The sequence below is a fragment of the Pristiophorus japonicus genome, chromosome 9, assembly GCF_044704955.1.
Source record: "Pristiophorus japonicus isolate sPriJap1 chromosome 9, sPriJap1.hap1, whole genome shotgun sequence".
NCBI lineage: Eukaryota > Metazoa > Chordata > Chondrichthyes > Pristiophoridae > Pristiophorus > Pristiophorus japonicus.
The window spans coordinates 49138614-49165135 of NC_091985.1; the positions used below are offsets into that span (position 1 = coordinate 49138614).

The 26522-nt window shown below is 42.6% G+C and overlaps 1 protein-coding gene across 3 annotated transcripts in view; it reads right to left on the reverse strand.

The window, feature by feature from the left end:
- The window catches only part of LOC139273041 (tetratricopeptide repeat protein 7A-like), a 491323-nt gene that overhangs the window by 122898 nt on the left and 341903 nt on the right, over nucleotides 1-26522 (reverse strand). For all 3 annotated transcript variants that reach the window (XM_070889337.1, XM_070889338.1, XM_070889339.1), the window contains one exon: nucleotides 22721-22866. In XM_070889337.1, coding sequence (XP_070745438.1) covers nucleotides 22721-22866 — 146 coding nt within the window. The remainder of the gene's footprint in view (nucleotides 1-22720; nucleotides 22867-26522) is intronic.

A 26522-nucleotide genomic window follows, 5' to 3' on the forward strand; every position in this document is an offset into this window, starting at 1 on the left:
GTGGAAGGGAAATGTTTAGAAACCAGCAAAGGACGACTAAAAAAAAATGATGGAGAGAAGATAGCGTATGGGAGTACACTAGCAATAAATATAAAAACAGACAGTAAGAGCTATATACAGGTATATAATAAGGAAGCAAGTAGCTAAAGTAAACATTGGTCTCTTAGAGGATGAGACTGGGGAATTAATAATGGGAGAGAAATGGTGGAGACATTGAACAAATATTTTGAATCGGTTTTCATGGTAGAAGACACTAAAAGCATCCCAATAATTGATAATCAAGGGGCTAATGGTGGGGGGGGGGGGGCGCGGGGGGACTTAAAACAATCACTATCACTACAGAAAAAGTACTAGGCAAACTAATGGGACTAAAGATGGACAAGTTCCCTCGACCTGATGGCCTGCATCCTAGAATCTTAAAGGAGGTGGCTGCAGAAATAGTGGATGCATTGGTTGTAATCTACCAAAATTCCCTGGATTCTGGAGAGGTCCCAGTGGACTGGAAAACCGCAAATGTAACATCCCTATTTAAGAAAGGAGGGAGACAGAAAGCGGGAAACTATAGACCAGTTAGCCTAACATCATTCATTGGGAAAATGCTGGAGTCCATCATTAAGGAAGTAGTAGCAGGACATTTGGAAAATCATAATGCAGTCAAGCAGAGTCAGCATGGTTTTGAAAGGGAAATCATGTTTTACAAATTTGCTCGAGTTCTTTGAGGATGTAATGAGCAGGGTGGATAAAGGGGAACCAGTAGATGTCGTGTATTTGGATTCCAGAAAGCATTCGATAAGGTGCCACATAAAAGATTACTGCACAAGATAAGAGCACATGGGGTTGGGGGTAATATATTAGCGTGGATAGAGGATTGGCTAACTAACAGAAAGCAGAGAGTCGGGATAAACTGGTCATTTTCAGGTTGACAAACTGTAAGTGGTGGGGTGCCACAGGGATCAGTGCTGGGGCCTCAACTATTTATAATTTATATTAATGATTTGGATGAAGGGACAGAGTGTAATGTAGCCAAATTTCTGATGATACAAAGATAGGTGGGAAAGCAAGTTGTGAGGCGACATAAAGAATCTACAAAGGGATATAGATAGGCTAAATGAGTGGGCAAAAATTTGGCAGATGGAGTATAATGTGGGAAAATGTGAGGTTATCCACTTCGGTAGGAAAAATAAAAAAGCTAACTATTATTTAAATGGGGAAAGATTACAAAATGCTTCAGTACAGAGGGATTTGGTGGTCCTTGTGCGTGAAACACAAAAAGTTAGCATGCAGGTACAGCAAGTAATTAGGAAGGCAAATGGAATGTTGGCCTTTATTGCAAGGGGGATGGAGTATAAAAGCAGGGAAGTCCTTCTACAACTGTACAGGGCATTGGTAAGGCCACACCTGGAGTACTCTGTACAGTTTTGGTTTCTTTATTTAAGGAAGGACATACTTGCGCTAGAAGCAGTTAAGAGAAGTTGATTCCTGAGATGAAGGGGTTCTCATATGAAGAAAGGTTGAGCAGGTTGGGCCTACATTCATTGGAGCTTCGAAGACTTAGAGGTGATCTTATTGAAACATATAAGATTCTGAGGGGGCTTGACATGGTAGATGCAGAGAGGATGTTTTCCCCTCGTAGGGGAATCTAGAACTAGGGGGCATAGTTTTAGAATAAGGCATCGCCCATTCAAAACGGAAATGAGGAGGAATTTCTTCTCAGAGGATTGTGAATCTTTGGAATTCTCTAAGTCAGAGAACTGTGGAGGCTGGGTCAGTGAATATATTTAAGGTGGAAATAGATATATTTTTGAAAGATAAGGGAGTCAAGGGTAATGGGAAGCATGCGGGGAAGTGGAGTTGAGGCCAGGATCAGAGCAGCCATGATCTTATTGAATGGCGCTGCAGCCTCGAGGGGCCAAATGGCCTACACCTGCTCCTATTTCTTATGTTCTTATGTAACTGCATTCAGGGCCTGAATCTCATCCCTATGTCTCAATGGGCACAGTATTCAGGTGTGGTCTGACAAGGGCACTGCACAGTTTGAGCATGACTTCCTCTGACTTTCACTCTATTCTTCTGGCTAAATAGTTCAGCATTCTATTTGCCTCGTTAATTGCTGCTTCAGGGATTGAATATATTGCATGCTGAATCTATTAAATCCCTAAAAAAATCTACTCCATTCTTAGATAAAAATCAGATTCACTAGTCTCTTAAACATTGTAATTGGCTCAGCTTCAACTTGTAATGTATTCCACATTCTAATAACCTTTCACATGATTTCATTTCCAGCCTCCTCTTTTATGGTTCTAATATTCGTGAATTTGTGTCCTTTGTCACCGATTCAATCAACTGTGGAAAAACCTTTCAGTATCTGCCTTGATAATTTTGAAAATTTCTATTAAATCATCTCTTAATCTTAGAAACATAGAAAATAGGTGTAGGAGTAGGTCATTCGGCCCTTCAAGCCTGCAACCATTCAATATGATCATGGCTGACCATGCAACTTCAGTACCCCATTCCTGCTTTCTCTCCATACCCCTTCATTCCTTTAGCTGTAAGGGCCAGATCTAACTCTCTTTTGAATATATCTAACGAACTGACCTCAACAACTTTCTCTGGTAGAGAATTCCACAGGTTCACAATTCTCTGAGTGAAGAAGTTTCTCCACATCTCGATCCTAAATGGCTTACCCCTTATCCTTAGATTGTTACCCCTGGTTCCGGACTTCCCCAACATCGGGAACATTCTTCATGCATCTAACCTGTTCAATCCCGTCAGAATTTTATATATTTCTATGAGATCCCCTCTCATTCTTCTAAATTCCAGTGATAAGCCTAGTCGATCCAATATTTCTACATATGTCAATCCTGCCATCCCGGGAATCAGTCTGTAGAACCTTCGCTGCACTCCCTCAATCGCGAGAATGTCCTTCCTCGGATTAGGAGACCAAAACTGTACACAATATTCAAGGTGCGGCCTCACCAAGGCCCTGTACAACTGCAGTAAGACCTCCCTGCTCCTATACTCAAATCCTCTCGCTATGAAAGCCAACATGCCATTTGCCTTCTTCACCGCCTGCTGCACCTATACGCCAACTTTCAATGACTGATGTACCATGACACCCAGGTCTCATTGCACCTCCCCTTTTCCTAATCTATCACTATTCAGATAATATTCTGCCTTCATGTTTTTGTCACCAAAGTGGATAACCTCACATTTATCTACATTATACTGCATCTGCCATGCATTTGCCCACTCACCTAACCTGTCCAAGTCACCTTGCAGCCTTTTAGCATCCTCCTCACAGCTCACACTGCCACCCAGCTGAGTGTCATCTGCAAACTTGCATATTACATTCAATTCCTTCGTCTAAATCATTAATGTATATTGTAAAGAGCTGGGGTCCCAGCACTGAACCTTGCGGTACCCCACGAGTCACTGCCTGCCATTCTGTAAAGGACCCGTTTATTCCTACTCTTTGCTTCCTATCTGCCAACCAGTTCTCTATCTACGTCAATACATTACCCCCAATACCATGTGCTTTAAATTTGCACACGAGTCTCTTGTGTGGGACCTTGTCAAAAGGCAAAAAACAAAAAGGGCCAGTGAATATAAAGGGGCTGCCGGAGGGGTCAAAACTAGAAATAATGGTTTCAAAACTAGGATTAAAACACTCTACCTAAACGCATGCAGCATTCGAAATAAAGTAAATGAGTTGATGGCACAAATCATTACAAATGGGTATGATTTTGTGGCCATTACAGAAACATGGTTGCAGGGTGGCCAAGACTGGGAATTAAACATACAGGGGCATCTGACGATTCAGAAAGATAGACAAGAAGGGAAAGGAGGTGGGGTAGCTCTGTTAATAAAGGATGATATCAGGGCAGTTGTGAGAGACGATATTGGCTCTAATGAACAAAATGTTGAATCATTGTGGGTGGAGATTAGAGATAGTAAGAGGAAAAAATCACTGGTGGGCGTAGTTTATAGGCCCCCAAATAATAACTTTACGGGGGGGGGCAGGCAATAATCAAGGGAATAATGGAGGCATGTGAAAAAGGAACGACAGTAGTCATGGGGGATTTTAACCTACATATCGATTGGTCAACTCAAATCGCACGGGGTAGCCTGGAGGAGGAATTCATAGAATGCATACGGGATTGTTTCTTAGAACAGTATGTTACAGAACCTACAAGGGAGCAAGCTATCTTAGATCTGGTCCTGTGTAATGAGACAGGAAAAATAAACAATCTCCTCGTAAAAGATCCTCTTGGAATGAGTGATCACAGTATGGTTGAATTTGTAATACAGATTGAGGGTGAGGAAGTTGTGTCAGAAACGAGCGTACCATGCTTAAACAAAGGGGACGACAGTGGGATGAGGGCAGAGTTGGCTAAAGTAGACTGGAAACACAGATTAAACGGTGGCACAATTGAGGAACAGTGGAGGACTTTTAAGGAGTTCTTTCATAGTGCGCAACAAAAATATATTCCAGTGAAAAAGAAGGGTGGTAAGAGAAGGGATAACCAGCCGTGGATAACCAAGGAAATAAAGGAGAGTATCAAATCAAAGACCAATGCGTATAAGGTGGCCAAGGTTAGTGGGAAACAAGAAGATTGGGAAATTTTTAAACAACAGCAAAGAATGACTAAAAAAGCAATAAAGAAAGGAAAGATAGATTACGAAGGTAAACTTGCGCAAAACATAAAAACAGAGAGTAAAAGCTTTTATAGATATATAAAACGGAAAAGAGTGACTAAAGTAAATGTTGGTCCCTTAGAAGATGAGAAGTGGGATTTAATAATGGGAAATGTGGAAATGGCTGAGACCTTAAACAATTATTTTGCTTCGGTCTTCACAGTGGAAGACACAAAAACCATGCCAAAAATTGCTGGTCACAGGAATGTGGGAAGGGAGGACCTTGAGACAATCACTATCACTAGGGGGCTAGTGCTGGACAGGCTAATGGGACTCAAGGTAGACAAGTCCCCTGGTCCTGACGATATGCATCCCAGGGTATTAAAAGAGATGGCGGAAGTTATAGCAGATGCATTCGTTATAATCTATCAAAATTCTCTGGACTCTGGGGAGGTACCAGCGGATTGGAAAGCAGCTAATGTAACGCCTCTGTTTAAAAAAGGGGCAGACAAAAGGCAGGTAACTATAGGCCGGTTAGTTTAACATCTGTAGTGGGGAAAATGCTTGAAACTATCATTAAGGAAGAAATAGCGGGACATCTAGATAGGAATAGTGCAATCAAGCAGACGCAGCATGGATTCATGAAGGGGAAATCATGTTTAACTAATTTATTGGAATTCTTTGAGGATATAACGAGCATGGTGGATAGAGGTGTACCGATGGATGTGGTGTATTTAGATTTCCAAAAGGCATTCGATAAGGTGCCACACAAAAGGTTACTGCAGAAGGTAGAGGTACGCGGAGTGAGAGGAAATGTATTAGCATGGATAAAGAATTGGCTGGCGAACAGAAAGAAGAGAGTTGGGATAAATGGGTCCTTTTTGGGGTGGAAATCGGTAGTTAGTGGTGTGCCACAGGGATCGGTGCTAGGACCACAACTGTTTACAATATACATAGATGACCTGGAAGAGGGGACACAGTGTAGTGTAACAAAATTGGCAGATGACACAAAGATTAGTGGGAAAGCGGGTTGTGTAGAGGACACAGAGAGGCTGCAAAGAGATTTGGATAGGTTAAGCGAATGGGCTAAGGTTTGGCAGATGGAATACAATGTCGGAAAGTGTGAGGTCATCCACCTTGGGAAAAAAAACAGTAAAAGGGCATATTATTTGAATGGGGAGAAATTACAACATGCTGAGGTGCAGAGGGACCTGGGGGTCCTTGTGCATGAATCCCAAAAAGTTAGTTTGCAGGTGCAGCAGGTAATCAGGAAGGCGAATAGAATGTTGGCCTTCATTGCGAGAGGGATGGAGTACAAAAGCAGGGAGGTCCTGCTGCAACTGTATAGGGTATTGGTAAGGCCGCACCTGGAGTACTGTGTGCAGTTTTGGTCACCTTACTTAAGGAAGGATATACTGGCTTTGGAGGGGGTACAGAGACGATTCACTAGGCTGATTCCGGAGATGAGATGGTTACCTTATGATGATAGATTGAGTAGACTGGGTCTTTACTCATTGGAGTTCAAAAGGATGAGGGGTGATCTTATAGAAACATTTAAAATAATGAAAGGGATAGACAAGATAGAGGCGGAGAGGTTGTTTCCACTGGTCGGGGAGACTAGAACTAAGGGGCACAGCCTCAAAATACGGGAGAGCCAATTTAAAACCGAGTTGAGAAGGAATTTCTTCTCCCAGAGGGTTGTGAATCTGTGGAATTCTCTGCCCAAGGAAGCAGTGGAGGCTATCTCATTGAATGTATTCAAGTCACAGATAGATAGATTTTTAACCAATAAGGGAATTAAGGGTTACGGGGAGCGGGCGGGTAAGTGGAGCTGAGTCCACGGCCAGATCAGCCATGATCTTATTGAATGGCGGAGCAGGCTCCAGGGGCTAGATGGCCTACTCCTGTTCCTAATTCTTATGTTCTTATGTTATGAAAGTCCAGATACACCACATCCACTGCTTCTCCCTTGTCCACTCTGCTGGTTACATCCACAAAAAATTCCAGAAGATTTGTCAAGCATGATTTCCCTTTCATAAATCCATGCTGACTTGGACCAATCCTGTCACTGCTTTCCAAATGCGTTGCTATTTCATCCTTAATGATTGATTCCAACATTTTCCCCACTACTTATGTCAGGCTAACCGGTCTATAATTACCCGTTTTCTCTCTCCCTTCTTTTTTAAAAAGTGGTGTTACATTAGCTATCCTCCAGTCCATAGGAACTGATCCATAGCCGATAGACTGTTGGAAAATGATCACCAATGCTTCTACTATTTCTAGGGCCACTTCCTTAAGTACTCTGGGATGCAGACTCTCCGGCCCCGGGGATTTATCGGCCTTCAATCCCATCAATTTCCCTAACACAATTTCCTATAGTACATTCGGAAGGTTATTTGTGTCATCCTTCGTGAAGACAGAACCGAAGTATTTGTTCAATTGGTCTACTATTTGTTCCCCATTATAAATTCACCTGAATCCAACTACAAGGGACCTACGTTTGTCTTCACTAATCTTTTTCTCTTCACATATTTATAGAAGCTTTTGCAATCAGTTTTTATGTTGCCAGCAAGCTTCCTCTCGTACTCTATTTTTCTCCTCTTAATTAAACCCTTAGTCCTCCTCTGTTGAATTCTAAATTTTTCCCAGTCCTCAGGTTTGTTGCTTTTTCTAGCCAATTTATATGCCTCGTCCTTGGTTTTAACACTATCCTTAATTTCCCTTGTGCGCAGGGTTGAGCCACCTGCCGTAAAGTGATCTTCTGCCGTAAAGTATCGCCATCCTTAGCAACGGCATGGCAACACTCAATTCCCGTGAATCAGGAGGTCAAGGATCATCATGACATGTGCATAAGAGGAGACAGAGAGGGAACTTGAGGGAGTGAAGGCTTGTGTGGGTGTGGTGTGGCTGCTTTGGGAGGCAGGAGGGAGAGTTTAGAGCTTTAGAGCAAATTGGGAAAAAAAAATTAGCTGTCATCGGCCAGATATTTGCCCGAATTTATGCCTATGAGGGAGGGAGAGGAGGAGGCGACACAGCACATTGTGGAGACAAGACGCTGTCGAGAGCAGTGAGCTGGGAGAGGAGCACATTGGAGGGTGCAAAGGAGCGAGGAGGTTCTCGGACGAGGCAAATGCCTCCCTCCTGCAGGAAGTCGAATTACCCTGGGGTGATTTGACCCAGGGAGGGTGTGGGAAGCTCACCCCAAAGGCCTACCAGAAGATATGGGCTAGGATAGCAGAGGTGGTCTCGTCGGCGACCAACGAGGTGCGTGAAGGCAACCAATGCCGCAAACGATGGAACGACCTTGTGGGCGTTAGTTTCGACAAATGTGATCTTTACGACAAAAAAAAGTGGGCAGCTGGTATTACTGAATCTCGGCGTTAATTACGTGCGGAAAGTAACGCTGGGCGATATTATGGCCGTTGGTTTTGCCCATTCTGATGATTCCGCCCAAAAAAAGTGGGCGGGCGGTATTATTTTTTCCCGGCGTTACATATATGGCGAAAGTAATGCTCGCCAATAAGTGTCCGAAAAATGCTCGTCAGTTTCTATTTTGTGGCTAAATGGGCGATATCTGGGTGTTATACCTCATTTCCGTGGTAAAATGGATGTTAAGTGGGCGTTATGCATGCAAAAATAATGGAAAATCTAGCCCTTAATCTCTAAATCTGACTACATAAAACATAGTGTAATCAGCCTTGGAGGAAGACTTGTAGACAATCAGAGTGTGTAACTGGATGCCTTGAGGCAGAAATGTTCTAGCTCTATTCTGGCACTTACAATCAAACCCATATTACAATTGTTTTGGTTTAACTCAATGTAATTACTGTTAAAACTATACTTAAGCATGTTTAATAATCTTATTATAAAAGTCCATACATTTTGACAATGCAGATAATGATAATGAAAGTTGTTGTTTTTATAATACAACTTCGGTGGAAGTTAATTTCTAACTTCTTTAAAATCCAAGGGTATTTTACCAAACCTTAAGTGAATCAAAACCAAACTTTTATGTACTTGCCATCCTGCAAATTTCAGACCGACTGATTTCATCTCGTATACAGAACAGATAGTGAAATGTGAACCGCAGTCTTGAATGATCTCAACATGGTTTTACAGATGAGAGAAACCTGGCAAAGGACTCTCTTATTAACAATGCATCTCCTGACCATCTGTTAACACACAAGGTACTTTTTTCCCCTACTCTTAATTGAATATTGCCATTGTTTTCGGTCTCCGTTCCCGAGTCACTGACTCCATTCCTCTCCCCAACTCCTGTTTGAGGCTGAACCAGACTGTTCGCAAGCTTGGTGTCATATTTGACCCTGAACTGAGCTTTCGACCACATATCTGCAGCTTAACTAAGATCGTCTATTTCCACCTCTGTAACATCGCCCGTCTTCGTCCTTGCCTCAGCTCATCCACTGCTGAAGCCCTCATCCATGCCTTTGTTACCTCTAGACTTGACTATTCTAATACACTCCTGGCTGGCCTCCAACATTCTACCCTACGTAAACTAGAGGTGATACAAAATTCGTCAGCTCGTGTTCTACCTCACACCGAGTTTGCTCACCCATCACCTCTGTGCTCGCTGACCTATATTGGCTTCCGGTTAAGCAACGCCTCGATTTCAAAATTCTCATTCTTATTTTCAAATCTCTCCGTGACCTCGCCCTTCCCTATCTCTGTAATCTCCTCTAACTCCAGCCACCCACCCCCCACCCCCCTGAGATGTCTGCGCTCCTCTAATTCTTCCCTCTTGAGCCTCCCTGATTATAATTGCTCAACCATTGGTGGCCATGCCTTTTGTTGCTTCGACCCCAAGCTCTGGAACTCCCTGCCTAAACCTCTCCACCTCTTTCCTCCTTCAAGACGCTCCTTAAAACATACCTCTTTGACCAAGCTTTTGTTCACCTGAGCTAATTTTACTTTTGCGGCTCGATGTCAAATTTTTATCTCATAATACTCCTGTGAAGTGCCTTGGGAGGTTTCACTACATCAAAGGTGCTATATAAATACTTATTGTTGTTACGGGTTGCAAAAGTAAAGTTGCCAACAAGCAACAAGAAATAATGATCATGTGATGTCACAGGAGTACAATAGCATAATAAGCACAGGTAGAAAAGTACATAATGATAATCTGCATGGCCTCAAATAAAACATGCATTGTACAAGAATAGTATCGTATTATGCAGTCCCTCGTGTCGAGGATGACTTGCTTCCACGCCAAAAAGGGATGAGTTCACAGGTGTTTCAATGAGGGACCTGACATTCCAGGTCCCGAACTTCATCCTGAAGGGTGGAAGATGCCTGTGCGTGAATTCTTTTAACGTGGAGTGGCCGTTGCATACCAGCCACCACACGGGCTTGACAGAGCAAGGTGTTGGTCCAGTGGCAAGGGTTAACCAAGACGACTGGAGACCAAGCTCTGCTGCACAGATCTAGTACTCACATATACTCCTACTGTCCATAAACTGCAGTGTGGACCGGACCGTGCTGCACTTTCTCTGGGCCCCGGCCCCGTTGTTATATGCTGTGCTGCTCCCGGGCCTCTACCACACCGCTGGGCTCCTCGACTCTGACCTCACCGCTTCTCGACTCCGACACCGCCGCTCCTGAGCCACACCTCCAACCTCGCCGCTCATCGTCTCCAATCCCACTGCTCCTGGGCTACGACCCTACCGTTCCTCGACTCCAACCTCGCCTCTCCTGGGCCCCGAACTCTCGCCGCTCCTGGGCCCCGATTACGCCGTTCCTCTGCTGCTCGCTGCCTCTCCTCCTGCACCTGGGTCCCGCCCACGCTCTAATCGGCGACCTGGATTTAGGTGACATCAATCCAGTCACCCTCCTCGAATCAGTCACCCTCCTGGAATGGCTTGCGCTGATCCCCGAGGAGGCTAACTCCAGCTATTTTATCCCCGACCTGCCGACAGTGTTCTCTCACAGGTTGGGGGGTGCCCGAATAGGATGTACAGGAATACAAAGGAACTGACATCATATGTATGTGATAATCCATTGATTTAATAGCTCTGATAACATTTAATGTTTCAGTTAGGCAAACAGTCGAGCAAACTGCAGGAATTGCAGATTTGGCATACTGTATAGTTCTTTGTCCTCTTAGTAATCAGCACTACTTTATTTTTCTTTTCCCATCTCTGCTCCTTTTTTATTGGAGTCTCTGAGTTCTCAAGCTCAATTGTGTGACATGTGAATTGATCCTTTCTACACAAATGGTTACATTGTCCATGAATGCTTAGATCAGATGTGCCACACTTTCAGTTGGCACTACTAGAAATCTCTATTGAATGCATTGGCTAGTGGCTCTGCAACCTGCTTCATTGCTCTAATATGATTGGTCTTTTTTGAAACAGATAGTAAGAAATGACCAAGGATCAGAAGAGTACTCAGAAAATTGAACTATCTGACTTAGCCATCACTCAAATTGCCAGTTTTTGCTGGGGTGGGTATAACCTGACTGGGAATTAAGGGTATCTTACCCCCAATATGCATGTATATGCATGAACCATACACATGCAACATTCCTGAAATCAACTTATGAAATGTTCAATATGCAGAATGAACTGTGTTAAATTACTGAATCTTATACAAAGCTAGGATAAGAGAATCACTAGACATGATTAAAAATGTAAAAGAAGCCTCAAAGTAACAGACTTTTAAGAGCAAGTTCTTTATCATTCAGAGCTGTCTGTTCATGAAATAGACTGTCAGTCAGCTGAGCAAGTGTCGTCTCCAGTCAGATATTTAGAAAGAAATTGGGCATATTCCACATTCCTCGGTGAATAGAGGGATGTGGGTTTGAGGGAAAGAGGAAAAGATAGAGAAGGGCCTCACTGACAGGGAAGCTACATGAGGTCATTTACTAAATCCCATTCCTGTATTCACCCACCCATTTCCTCTTCCAATGCCACTAGGAGGAGCAATGGAACATTCCAGGTTGGTTCATCCTGTTGTTTGTCCTGCTTCAGTGAAAACTTAGAAACATAGAAACATAGAAAATAGGTGCAGGAGTAGGCCATTCGGCCCTTCGAGCCTGCACCGCCATTCAATAAGATCATGGCTGATCATTCACCTCAGTACTCCTTTCCTGCTTTCTCTCCATACCCCTTGATCCCCTTAGCCGTAAGGGCCATATCTAACTCCCTCTTGAATATATCCAATGAACTGGCATCAACAACTCTCTGCGGCAGGCAATTCCACAGGTTAACAAATCTCTGAGTGAAGAAGTTTCTCCTCATCTCAATCCTAAATGGCCTACCCCTTATCCTAAGACTATGTCCCCTGGTTCTGAACTTCCCCAACATTGGGAACATTCTTCCTGCATCTAACCTGTCCAGTCCCGTCAGAATTTTATACGTTTCTATGAGATACCCTCTCATCCTTCTAAACTCCAGTGAATAAAGGCCCAGTTGATCCAGTCTCTCCTCAAATGACAGTCCAGCCATCCCCAGAATCAGTCTGGTGAACCTTCGCTGCACTCCCTCAATAGCAAGAACATCCTTCCTCAGATTAGAAGACTAAAACTGTACACAATATTCCAGGTGAGGCCTCACTAAGGCCCTGTACAACTGCAGTAAGACCTCCCTGCTCCTATATTCAAATCCCCTAGCTATGAAGGCCAACATACCATTTGCCTTCTTCACCGCCTGCTGTACCTGCATGCCTACTTTCAGTGACTGATGAACCATGACACCCAGGTCTCGTTGCATCTCTCCTTTTCCTAATCTGCCGCCATTCAGATAATATTCTGCCTTCGTGTTTTTGCCCCCAAAATGGATAACCTCATTTATCCACATTATACTGCATCTGCCATGCATTTGCCCACTCAGCTAACCTGTCCAAGTCACCCTGCAGCCTCTTAGTGTCCTCCTCACAGCTCACACCGCCACCCACTTTAGTGTCATCTGCAAACTCGGAGATATTACACTCAATTCCTTCATCGAAATCGTTAATGTATATTGTAAAGAGCTGGGGTTCCAGCATTGAGCCCTGCAGCACTCCACTAGTCACTGCCTGCCATTCTGAAAAGGACCCTTAATCCTGACTCTCTGCTTCCTGTCTGCCAACCAGTTCTCTATTCACGTCAGTACATTACCCTCAATACCATGCACTTTGATTTTGCACACCAATCTCTTGCGTGGGACCTTGTCAAAAGTCTTTTGAAAGTCCAAATACACCACATCCACTGGTTCTCCCTTGTCCACTCTACTAGTTACATCCTCAAAAAATTCCAGAAGATTTGTCAAGCATGATTTCCCCTTCATAAATCCATGCTGACTTGGACCGATCCTGTCATTAATTTCCAAATGCGCTGCTATTTCATCCTTAATGATTGAGTCCAACATTTTCCCCACTATTGATGTCAGGCTAACTGGTCTATAATTACCCGTTTTCTCTCTCCCTCCTTTTTTAAAAAGTGGTGTTACATTAGCTACCCTCCAGTCCATAGGAACTGATCCAGAGTCGATAGACTGTTGGAAAATGATCACCAATGCATCCACTATTTCTAGGGCCACTTTCTTAAGTACTCTGGGATGCAGACTATCAGGCCCCGGGGATTTATCGGCCTTCAATTTCCCTAACACAATTTCCCGCCTAATAAGGATATCCTTCAGTTCCTCCTTCTCATTAGACCTACCGTCCCCTAGTACAATCGGAAGGTTATTTGTGTCTTCCTTCGTGAAGACAGAACCGAAGTATTTGTTCAATTGGTCTGTCATTTCTTTGTTCCCTATTATAAATTCACCTGAATCCGACTGCAAGGGACCTATGTTTGTCTTCACTAATTTCTTTCTCTTCACATATTTATAGAAGCTTTTGCAGTCAGTTTTGATGTTCCCTGCAAGCTTCCTCTCGTACTCTATTTTCCCCCTCTTAATTAAACCTTTCGTCTTCCTCTGTTGAATTCTAAATTTCTCCCAGTCCTCATGTTTTTGCTTTTTCTAGCCAAATTATATGCCTCTTCCTTGGCTTTAACACTATCCAAAATTTCCCTTGTTAGCCACGGTTGAGCCACCTACCCCATTTTGTTTTTACTCCAGACAAGGATGTACAATTGCAGAAGTTCATCCATGTGATCTTTAAATGTTTGCCATTGCTTATCCACTGTCAACCCTTTAAGTATCCTTTGCCAGTCTATTCTAGCCAATTCATGCCTCATACCATCGAAGTTACCTTTCCTTAAATTCAGGACCCTGGTTTCCGAATTAACTGTGTCATTCTCCATCTTAATAAAGAATTCTACTTACCACATAGGTATCTGCAAGTGCAAACATACGTCCTACTACTTCAGTGACATAGTATTTAATAGAACCCATGTTCTATGCCACCAGGACAGGCCATGTATCATTAAAAAAAAAATCACTGTTACATAGGATTTAAAATGCAAAGTTACTGTAATAGTTGAGGTGGCTTGGGAGTGGTGCTGTTTCTTGGAGCACCAATGTATATGTCATGGAACAGAGGGACATGGCTTTGGTTACCCCAGTCAATTGAGGTCCCCCATTCTCAGCAATGCTGTGCGGGGAAGGTCCTGGCACAGGGGATGCGGGAAGACAGGGACAACTGGACAGGGTAATTGCACTGGGTCATTCCCGCATGTTCCTTGCATTGGTAGTGACCTGGCTGCTCACCAGCCCCATTCTCTTGGATGTAGGAGGTAAAAGATTCCAAGCAGAATCGATGAGGGGAGAAACTGGGCAGAAGAAAGTAGGTGCATCCCTTGATAGAAAAATAAATACCCTTTGAAGAGAAATAAATAGCCTTTAAAAAAAAAATAACAGTTGCAGTCTCCCAACTTGATGTCATTCATATGTTTGATTCACAATGTGACTGTCCTGTTTCAATAATATTTTATCATCCCAGTATTAGCTTGATTACTGACAAGCCCTTGGGTTGACCCTGAAATCTGCTCAACACCTGTCCACATTATTCATTTAGAAGGGAATCAAGTTCACATCTCACATGCCTGAAATGTTGAGGAATGTATGAGTCTGGGGAGTCAGGTCAAATATGTCTGAAACGATGCATCAACATTCAATAATGCAATCAAACTTTAATATTAATCAACAAATGAATCCCCAGAGATTTGGAATTCAGGGATTGTGGGCTGTAATGCAGTAAATATGCAATATCTCAAAGTGCTGGCTCTGATATTTATTCTGCTCATCACTCGTTTAATTGCTATCAATCGTAAAACTGTATCAAATGCTTCAACGTATAGTATTCTGCATAATTTGCCCTTTTCCATTTTTACACCTTTATATAATTATATATGAGCATGTCAAAACTGCATTTCTTGCACTGTGCTTAACTGTTTGCATTACTGAAACATAGTGGCTTGGATTTTGCAGTAGAAATAGTGGTGAGGATATCAACGCTCATCATTATTAAAGAGCAATCAGACAGCAACTTCCGGCAACCACACATGCGCAGTTAAACGTGGAAAATAAGTTGTTGTTGTCTGAGTTGCCCTGCTTCTCTGGAAGCTTTGCTAAACCGGTATCTCGCTAAGAGACTTAGCATTGAAATACATTGGAACAGCATGAAGTTGTTGTACGTACGTGATAGATACGCACTAAAGTTGCCAGAAAAAGTTAGGGCTTGTCCATTCCAATGCAAATACATTTTTTAACATTGTGATAAGCAATGTCCACACCCACCCACCCCCGGCCCACTTTTTTTTGGGTGCGCAGCCCCGTTAACGGGCTGTGCGGCCCATTCAAAGTTTCACGCATCTGCAAAATTTCACATTGAAAAAGCCGGACCCAGGCTGCGCATGACCAACAGACAGCTGCGTGGCCTCAGTCTTAGTTACTGCCAAACAACCTCTCTGGCACTGAAAATTAACTTTTACAAGTATGCAATCTCATTCCTTCAGATTTTAATTAATGTTGGCGATTTAAAAAAAATAAAAAAGATGTAAATAATTTTTTTTTTTACTTTTTCTTCTGTCTCTTTTATCTTTCTCTGGTGACCTCTGCTGGAAGGTGCATGTGTGTGTAAGGATGCTGAGCGAGGACAGGATCATGCTTAGCTGTGACAGTCGTCACGGTAAAACAGCTCTCCAAAATTGACAGCACAAGTTCATATATCATGAACAAACGCTTGAATGTGATTCGGTGGGCTGCTGCCGCCTATGAAACTGCACGTCAGCATGGCCAACCATATTCTAGGTGTGAGATTAGTCTTGTTCCTTAATTACGTTCTGACTGTAATATCACAGTGCGAGAAATTGGGACATTTAACTAACAAAGGAGAACTCACATGAATTTTTCCATTCTGTACCGGATTCACTAATATTTAACTTTGTGGAGTCTGCTTAAATTACTTCTTTCAACAATAAAAGTTGAAGCAGTCACTTAGCTTCATATTGCCTATGTTACAAATGTATAAGATTACATAAGATTTACAGCCCAGAGGCATTTGGTCCAACCAGTCCATGCCGGCCTTTATGCTCCACTTACATAAGAGCATAAGAACATAAGAATTAGGAACAGGAGTAGGCCATCTAGCCCCTCGAGCCTGCTCCGCCACTCAACAAGATCATGGCTGATCTGGCCGTGGACTCAGCTCCACTTACCCGCCCGCTCCCCATAACCCTTAATTCCCTTATTGGTTAAAAATCTATCCATCTGTGATTTGAATACATTCAATGAGCTAGCCTCAACTGCTTCCTTGGGCAGAGAATTCCACAGATTCACAACCCTCTGGGAGAAGAAATTCCTTCTCAACTCGGTTTTAAATTGGCTCCCCCGTATTTTGAGACTGTGCCCCCTAGTTCTAGTCTCCCCGACCAATGGAAACAACCTCTCCGCCTCTATCTTGTCTATCCCTTTCATTATTTTAAATGTTTCTATAAGATCACCCCTCATCCTTTTGAACTCCAATGAGTAAAGACCCAGTCTACTCAATCTATCATCATAAGGTAACCCCCTCATCTCCAGAATCAGCCTAGTGAATCGTCTCTGTACCCACTCCAAAGCCAGTATATCCTTCCTTAAGTAAGGTGACCAAAACTGCACACAGTACTCCAGGTGCGGCCTTACCAATACCCTGTACAGTTGCAGCAGGACCTCCCTGCTTTTGTACTCCATCCCTCTCGCAATGAAGGCCAACATTCCATTCGCCTTCCTGATTACCTGCTGCACCTGCAAACTAACTTTTTGGGATTCATGCACAAGAACCCCCAGGTCCCTCTGCACCGCAGCATGTTGTAATTTCTCCCCATTCAAATAATATTCCCTTTTACTGTTTTTTTTCCCAAGGTGGATGACCTCACATTTTCCGACACTGTATTTCATCTGCCAAACCTTAGCCCATTCGCTTAACCTATCTAAATCTCTTTGCAGCCTCTCTGTGTCCTCTGCACAACCCGCTTTCCAACTAATCTTTGTGTCATCTGCAAATTTTGTTACACTAGACTCTGTCCCCTCTTCCAGGTCATCTATGTATATTGTAAACAGTTGTGGTCCCAGCACCGATCCCTGTGGCACACCACTAACCACCGATTTCCAACCCAAAAAGGACCCATTTATCCCGACTCTCTGCTTTCTGTTAGCCAGCCAATTCTCTATCCATGCTAATACATTTCCTCTGACTCCGCATACCTTTATCTTCTGCAGTAATCTTTTGTGTGGCACCTTATCAAATGCCTTTTGGAAATCTAAATACACTTGAGCCACTCCCGTCTTTCCTCATCTAACTCTATCAGCATAACCCTATATTCCTTTCTCCCTCATATGCTTATCTAATCACCCCTTAAATGCATCTATATTATTCGCCTCAACTACTCCCTGCGGTAGCAAGTTCCACATTCTGATCAACTCTCTGGGTAAAGAAGTTTCCTCAGAATTCCCTTTTTGATTTCTTGCTGACTATTTTATATTGATGGCCTCTAATTATGCTCTTCCCTACAAGTTGAAACACTCTCTCTGTATCTACTCTATCAAAACCTTCTATCATTTTAAAGACTCAATTAGGTTACCCCTCAGCCTTCTTCTTTCAAGAGACCCAGCCTGTTAATCCTTTCCTGTTAGGTATACCCTCACATTTCTGATATTATCCTTGTAAATCTTCTCTGCACCCTCTCCAATGCCTCCACATCCTTTTTAAAATATGGCGAACAGAATTATATGCAGTACTCCAAGAGGGGTCTAATCAAGGTTCAATACAGGTTTAGCATAACTTCACTACTTGTATATTCTATCCCTCTATAAATAAGCCCTACTTACCTGGTTTGCATTTTTATGGCTTTGTTAACCTGTGTCGCAACTTTTAGCGATTTGTCCATTTGTACTCCGACATCCATTTGCTGCTCTACCCCACCCAGACTCTCACCTTCCAAGTAATGTGACCTCCCTATTCTTCCTACCAAAATGTAATACCTCACATTTAACTGTGTTACATAGAAACATAGAAAATAGGTGCAGAAGTAGGCCATTCGGCCCTTTGATCCTGCACCGCCATTCAATAAGATCATGGCTGATCCTTCCCTCAGTACCCGTTTCCTGCTTTCTCTCCATATCTCTTGATCCCCTTAGCCGTAAGGGCCATATCTAACTCCCTCTTGAATATATCCAATGAACTGGCATCAACAACTCTGCGGCAGGGAATTCCACAGTTTAACAACTCTCTGAGTGAAGAAGTTTCTCCTCATTTCAGTCCTAAATGGCCTGCTCCTTATCCTAAGACTGTGTCCCCTGGTCCTGGACTTCCCCAACATCGGGAACATTCTTCCTGCATCTAACCTGTCCAGTCCTGTCAGAATCTTATATGTTTCTATGAGATACCCTCTCATCCTTCTAAACTCCAGTGTATAAAGGCTCAGTTGATCCAGTCTCTCCTCATATGTCAGTCCTGCCATCCCTGGAATGTCTGGTGAACCTTCGCTGCACTCCCTCAATAGCAAGAATGTCCTTCCACAGATTAGGAGACCAAAACTGAACACAATATTCCAGGTGGGGCCTCACCAAGGCCCTGTAAAACTGCAGTAAGATTTTCCTGCTCCGATACTCAAATCCCCTTGCTAGAAAGGCCAACATACCATTTGTCTTCTTCACCACCTGCTGTACCTGCATCCCAGCTTTCAATGACTGATGAACCATGACACCCAGGTCTCGTTGCACCTCCCCTTTTCCTAATCTGCCGCCATTCAGATAATATTCTGCCTTCGTGTTTTTGCCCCCAAAGTGGATAACCTCACATTTATCCACATTATACTGCATCTGCCATGCATTTGCCCACTCGCCCAACCTGTCCAAGTCACCCTGCAGCCTCTTAACATCCTCCTCACAGCTCACACCGCCACCCAGTTTCGTGTCATCTGCAAACTTAGTGATATTACACTCAATTCCATCATTTAAATCATTAATATATATGGTAAAGAGCTGGGGTCTCAGCACTGAGCCCTGCGGCACTCCACTAGTCACTGCCTGCCATTCTGAAAAGGACCCGTTTATCCCGACTCTCTGCTTCCTGTCTGCCAACCAGTTCTCTATCCACATCAGTACATTACCCCCAATACCATGTGCTTTGATTTTGCACACCAATCTCTTGTGTGGGACCTTGTCAAAAGCCTTTTGAAAGTCCAAATACACCACATCCACATCCACTCTATTAGTTACATCCTCAAAGAATTCCAGAAGATTTGTCAAGCATGATTTCCCTTTCATAAATCCATGCTGACTTGGACCAATCCTGTCACTGCTTTCCAAATGCGTTGCTATTTCATCCTTAATGATTGATTCCAACATTTTCCCCACCACTGATGTCAGGCTAGCCGGTCTATAATTACCCGTTTTCTCTCTCCCTCCTTTTTTAAAAAGTGATGTTACACTAGCAACCCTCCAGTCCATAGGAACTGATCCAGAGTTGATAGGCTGCTGGAAAGTGATCACCAATGCATCCACTATTTCTAGGGCCACTTCCTTAAGTACTCTGGGAATTAGACTATCAGGCCTGGTGGATTTATCGGCCTTCAATCCCATCAATTTCCCTAACACAAATTCCCGCCTAATAAGGATATCCTTCAGTTCCCCCTTCTCACTAGACCCTCGGTCCCCTAGTACATCCGGAAGGTTATTTGTGTCTTCCTTCGTGAAGACAGAACCGAAGTATTTGTTCAATTGGTCTTCCATTTCTTTGTTCCCCATTATAAATTCAACCGAATCCGATTGCAAGGGACCTACGTTTGTCTTCACTAATCTTTTTCTCTTCACATAACTATAGAAGCTTTTGCAGTCAGTTTTTATGTTCCCGGCAAGCTTCCTCTTGTACTCTATTTTACCCCTCTTAACGAAACTCTTTGTCCTCCTCTGCTGAATTCTAAATTTCTCCCAGTCCTCAGGTTTGCTGCTTTTTCTGGCTAATTTATATGCCTCTTCCTTGGATTTAACACTATCTTTAATTTCACTTGTTAGCCACGGTTGAGCCATCTTCCCCGTTTTATTTTTACTCCAGACAGGCATGTACAATTGTTGAAGTTCATCCATATGATCTTTAAAGGTTTGCCATTGTCTATCCACCATCAACCCTTTAAGCCAGTCTAATCTAGCCAATTCGTGCCTCATACCCTCAAAGTTACCTTTCCTTAAGTTCAGGACCCTAGTTTCTGAATTAACTTTGTCACTCTCTGTTGTAGGCATTAGGCACCTGCTGAATATATAAAACACTAGGCATTAGGCACCTGCTGAATATATCTAAACTCATATAAGTTTAAAGCGGCCACATATAAAATGGCTGCCCAAGCATGATGGGAACCCCGTTAGTCAAGTAATGAACTGGGACTGACTGAGCAATAACCAAGCAATGACCCTGTGAGGCCCACTACCAGGAATGCCTTGGGTACAAGATAATTATAATGAACCAGTGATTTCACACAGCCGAAGCCCGAGGAAGAGAGATAAGGGGAGAACCTATCTCACATAACGAGGTCATTAATCAGCCCGAGCTGACAAAAACCGAACATTAATCAGCCCGAGCTGACAAAAACTGAACATGCAGTTCCTGAGGTATCAGGGGAGTCCTGTTGGGTTAAAGAAATCTATATGTAATCTATAATCGTTATGATTGGATTGTGTCCAGCCGAAGTGGGCTGAGTAACTGTAAAGAACTATTGTAAAACATATAAATATCGATGAGTTTCTTTGTTCAGCGGAGTGAAGTGCCTGGATCCAGTCCTGAGGCTTCCTCCCCGCTGGCGTTAATAAAGGCCGCATTGGCGTTGGAACCGACTCTGAGTGTTGAGTGATTCTTCTGAGAAAACATTCACGCTAACACTCTCCATCTTAATAAAGAATTCTACCATATTACGGTCACTCTTCCCCAAGGGGCCTCGCACAACAAGATTGCTAATTAGTCCCTTCTCATTACACATCACCCCATCTAGGATTGCCAGCTCTCTGGTTGGTTCCTCGACATATTGGTCAAGAAAACCATCCCTAATACACTCCAGGAAATCCTCCTCCACCGCATTGCTACCAGTTAGGTTAGCCCAATCAATATGTAGATTAAAGTCGCCCATGATTACTGCTGTACCTTTATTGCACACATTCCTTATTTGTTGTTTGATGCTGTCCCCAACCTTACTACTACTATTTGGTGGCCTGTACACAACTCCCACTAGCGTTTTCTGCCCTTTGGTATTCCGTAGCTCCACCCATACCGATTCCACATCATTCAAGCTAATGTCCCTCCTTACAACTGCATTAATTTCCTCTTTAACCAGCAATGCCACCCCGCCTCCTTTTCCTTTCTGTCTATCCTTCCTAAATGCTGAATACCCCTGGATGTTGAGTTCCCAGCCTTGGTCACCCTGGAGCCATGTCTCCGTGATGCAAATCACATTGTATCCGTTAACTGTTATCTGCGCAGTTAATTCGTCCACCTTATTCCGAATACTCCTCGCATTGAGGCACAGAGCCTTCAGGCTTGTCTCAACATACTTTGCTCCTTTAGAATTTTGTTGAATTTCATTTGCCAATTATATGCCCAATCTGCAAGTTTATTAATGTAATTTGTTGCAGTCCTTCTCAGTATTGATTAGCACTCCCAATTTGGTGTCATATGCAAATTTAGATATTGTATTTTTGATTCCAAAGTCTTAATTGCTAATATAAATTGTGAACAACTGTGGTGCCAGCACTGATCCTTGTGGAATACCACTACCTATCTTCTGTCACTGTGAATAGCTACCCTTTACCCCAACTCTCTGCTTTGTCATGAAGCCAGCAAGCTATCCATTCTGCTACTTGTTCCTCAGCTCTGCATTCTCTGACCTTATTCATTAGTCCATTATGTGTTACCTTACCAAAGGTATTTTGAATATCTATTCTCCCCGTTACCTCTTCAAAACGTTCAATGAGGTTAGTCAAGCAAGACTTTCCCTTATGAAATCCATGCTGAATATTCATTATTATATTTTTGGCTTTGAGACGTTGTTCTATTTTCTCCTTTAATAGGATTCCATTATTTTTCCGAGCACCGATGTTAAGTTATAGTTTCCTGGATATTTTCTATCTCTCTTCTTTAAATATAGGTATTATGTTAGCTATCCACCAGTCCTCTGGCACTACACCTTTTTTCTAATGAATTATTAAATGTGTAGTAATGCCACTGCTATATCTTCTCTAGATTATTTTAACATGTGAGGATGTAATCCATCCGGACCAGAGGTTTCTTCCCCTTTGAGTTTGATTAGTTTATTTAATATATCTCTTTTTATTTTAAATGCAGTTATTTCATTACTAATTTCATGATCCAATGTCACGTCCACCTGTTCTATCTCGACATTTTTTTTTAATTGATGTGCCTGTAAAATATTTTACTATTTTATTTTATGTTCCTTGATAAGTTAACTTCATAGTTCCTCTTTGCCTTACTAATAGTTTTTTTTTACTTCTCTCCTAATCTCTTCGTATTTTCCTATATCATGCTCTCCACTACTGTCCATGTACTTAATGTAGGCCTCACTATAGCTGAAATACATCAGTAGAGTTTTCAAATGTTTTTCAAATAAAGGAAGTTATACCCATGTAAAATCTATCATAAAAGTTCCCATCTTCCTTACCTGAATCAGCCTCATGAAAATCAGGAAAAGTGAGGTGAATGGTGCTTCGCTTCTCAGCCGCTGTACCATCAGCTACACTGCTTTGAATAGTGCTCCGTTTATCAGTCAGCAGCTCCTCGACTATACTGCTTTCTTTGTCACAATCACTGCAATAAAAAGGACAGACTTAATCACAGGGATGATAATGTGAGGCCATTTTCTTTGATTTTAATCCTTCCCCCTTCCTATGGCCAGTTATTATTTTTCCTGGTGCCTTCCAGTATCTTGTCCAAGTGGCGATTCTTCATGTGTGACCTCAGTTGAACAGCTGAGTCTGCCTGAAATAGCCAGCGTGATTAATACGTCATTGTGATTGACTTCTATGGTGATGGAAATGGTTATCGGGAATTGCTAATTGCCTGTCTTCTCTCCAGTTCCCACCAGTGACTGTATGTGTTGACCCACAAGAAAAACATGAAGACTTTGATCATGTCGAGAAGAGGTCTTAATGAACTGTCTGTATTCCTTAGAAGCAATGATCAACAGAAGTGAAATTAAAAAAAGGGTTGCCCAAGGAGAACATGGCATTAACTATTAGGTGAGTTCCCCCTCCTCGTTTCAATGCCGTGCCTAGTCCTTTCTAGCGGTGGGTATGTAATTTTAAGGGCTTCTTCTCTTTTGCTATATATTAATATCAACAATATTTTCTAAAATGAGAGAGCTGTTAGCATTTGGTAGTTGACACTGTCTTTATAAAGATAAAACAGGATCTTGGTAGTGTGTCAATATTTGCATGGATTCCACACACAGAGAAGCTTGAAAACCTCTGCTTTAGTTAAAAGTGCCTTCTTAAGTCAGTGACATCTGGCGAAGAAACATGTGCTGTGGTCTCCAATGCAGCTAGTTGGAGAAAGTAAGCACCAATGACAGGACCGGTCCAAGTCAGCATGGATTTATGAAAGGGAAATCATGCTTGACAAATCTTCTAGAATTTTTTGAGGATGTAACTAATAGAGTGGACAAGGGAGAACCAGTGGATGTGGTGTATTTGGACTTTCAAAAGGCTTTTGACAAGGTCCCACACAAGAGATTAGTGTGCAAAATTAAAGCACATGGTATTGGGGGTAATGTATTGATGTGGATAGAGAACTGGTTGGCAGACAGGAAGCAAAGAGTCGGAATAAACGGGTCCTTTTCAGAACGGCAGGCAGTGACCAGTGGGGTGCCGCAGGTTCAGTGCTGGGACCCCAGCTAATATACATCAATGATTTAGATGAAGGAATTGAATGTAATATCTCCAACTTTGTAGATGACACTAAGTTGGGTGGCAGTGTAAGCTGTGAGGAGGATGCTAAGAGACTGCAGAATGACTTGGACAGGTTAAGTGAGTGAGCAAATGCATGGCAGATGCAGTATAATGTGGATAAATGTGAGGTTATCCACTTTGGTGGCAAAAACAGGAAGACTGAATATTATCTGAATGGTGACGGATTAGGAAAAGAGGAGGTGCAATGAGACCTGGGTGTCATGGTACATCAATCATTGAAGTTTGGCATGCAGGTACAGCAGGCGGTGAAGAAGGCAAATGGTATGTTGGCCTTCCTAGCTAGAGGATTTGAGTAGAGGAGCAGGGAGGTCTTACTGCAGTGGTACAGGGCCTTGGTGAGGCCACACCTGGAATATTGTGTTCAGTTTTGGTCCCCTAATCTGTGGAAGGATTTTCTTGCTATTGAGGGAGTACAGCGAAGGTTCCCCAGATTGATCCCCGGGATGGCAGGACTGACATATGAGGAGAAACTGGATCAACTGGGCTTGTATCCACTGGAGTTTAGAAGAATAAGAGGAAATCTCATAGAAACATATAAAATTCTGATGGGATTGGACAGGTTAGAGGCAGGACGAATATTCCCATTGCTGGGGAGTTCCTGAACCAGGGGTCACAGTCTAAGAATAAGGTGTAAGCCATTTAGGACTTAGATGAAGAGAACCTTCTTCACTCAGATAGTGGTTAACCTGTGGAATTCTCTACCGCAGAAAGTTGTTGAGGCCAGTTCATTAGATATATTCAAAAGGGAGTTAGATATGGCCCTTACGGCCAAAGGGATCAAGGGGTACGGAGAGAAAGCAGGAAAGGGGTACTGAGGTTGAATGATCAGCCATGATCTTATTGAATTGCAGTACAGGCTCAAAGGGCCGAATGGCCTACTCCCGCACCTAATTTCTATGTTTCTATGTTTTTATGTTTTTATGAGATGATTGTTAGCGAGATTCACCTTTTAAATTCGCTAACTTAGCACCTACCTACTCTTCAATCCACTTTGATACAAAAACATTGCTGTAAGCTTTCTTAGATGACTGTAAAGGGTTTGGCTCTCAGAATGTGAAACATATTGGCCCAAAAATTGCAGTCAAAATGATGGTGAGGCTCATATTGTAGGTTGTTAGTTATGTGCAAATGCCACAGCAACTTCAGGCAAGGGCAGATGCGCGATTAAACACAAAAATCCAAAAGTTGCTGTTGGAGATGCAGCACTCCACCATTAGCTTTGTGAAAACAGCATCCTGCCGTCTGGCTCCCCATTCAAATACATTGAGTGGCGTGAAGTTCTTGTACTTGCGCGGGAGATACGAAGTAAACATGTCACGTTAAGCTAAGTCAAGTCATTTCAAGTCTGAGTACCCTTTTAACTATGTGATGTGTTAATTACTGCTAATGAACCTCTCTGACACTGAAACTTAACTATTACAAGTGTGGAGTCTCATTCCTTCGGGTTTTAATTGTTGTTGGAGGTATTTTTCTAAATTTAAATAAAACTTTTAAAAACGATTCCTTTTGACTCTTTTTTCTCTCTCTCTATTCTTTCTTTCCTTCTCTTTATTTCTCTTTCTGTATCTGATTTGACATTGAATTCACCATTCTAACTTGCACTTCCTTGTTTAGACCTCTGTTAATTTCACAATCTTCAATCTGATTGGTTAAGGAGACACACAGTTCTAACAGTCTAACTACTGGTGGACACTGTTCATTAGCCTGCCATAGCAATTTTTGGGCCAATAATGGCAATTTGTATAAGGGACCAAAGCCAGCCTATAAAATGGCTCCCAATAGTGCATCTGTTGAGCCAAGTTGTATTCTCAGAGTAATGGTAAACTTCTAAGTGTGATGTGGTAGGAAGCATCAGCCAGCTATCTTCATAGAGAAAGTAGGTTAGCACAGGTTGACACACTGTTGCGTTGTCCAGCATTCACAAAGGCTCGTTCCCAGAAAGCAGAGAATATATTGCACATATCGGTTGGCACATACATGTCTTCAAAATGTGTGCAGGGGAGGGGGAAGTCAGTCAACCAGGCTTCTGCCTCTTGATAATCATCCAGTGAGTTCCGGTGAAAAATATACAATCAGCATTAGGAGTTGAATACCTGGCATTCATGCCCATGTATCCTTGATTTAGCTATAGTATATATTCTGCTGTATATGAAGGTGGCAGGGTTTCTTCTATTCTGCATTTGTTTTCTGGCCAGGAATGGGTGTCACTGGTAGCTACAATACTGCAACTAGTTGGTAGAAAACATTGGTGGGCATTGTCTACAGGCCCCCCAAACAGTAGTTGTAATGTAGGGCAGAGTATAACTCAGGAAATTAGAGGCACATGTAACAAGGGTAATACAGTAATCATGGGAGACTTTAATCTACATATAGACTGGGCAAACCAAATTTGCAGTAATAGTGTGAAGGACAAGTTCATGGAATGTGTAAAAGATAGTTTCCTAGATTAGTATGTTCAGGAAACAACTAGGGAACAGGCTATTTTATATCTAGTAT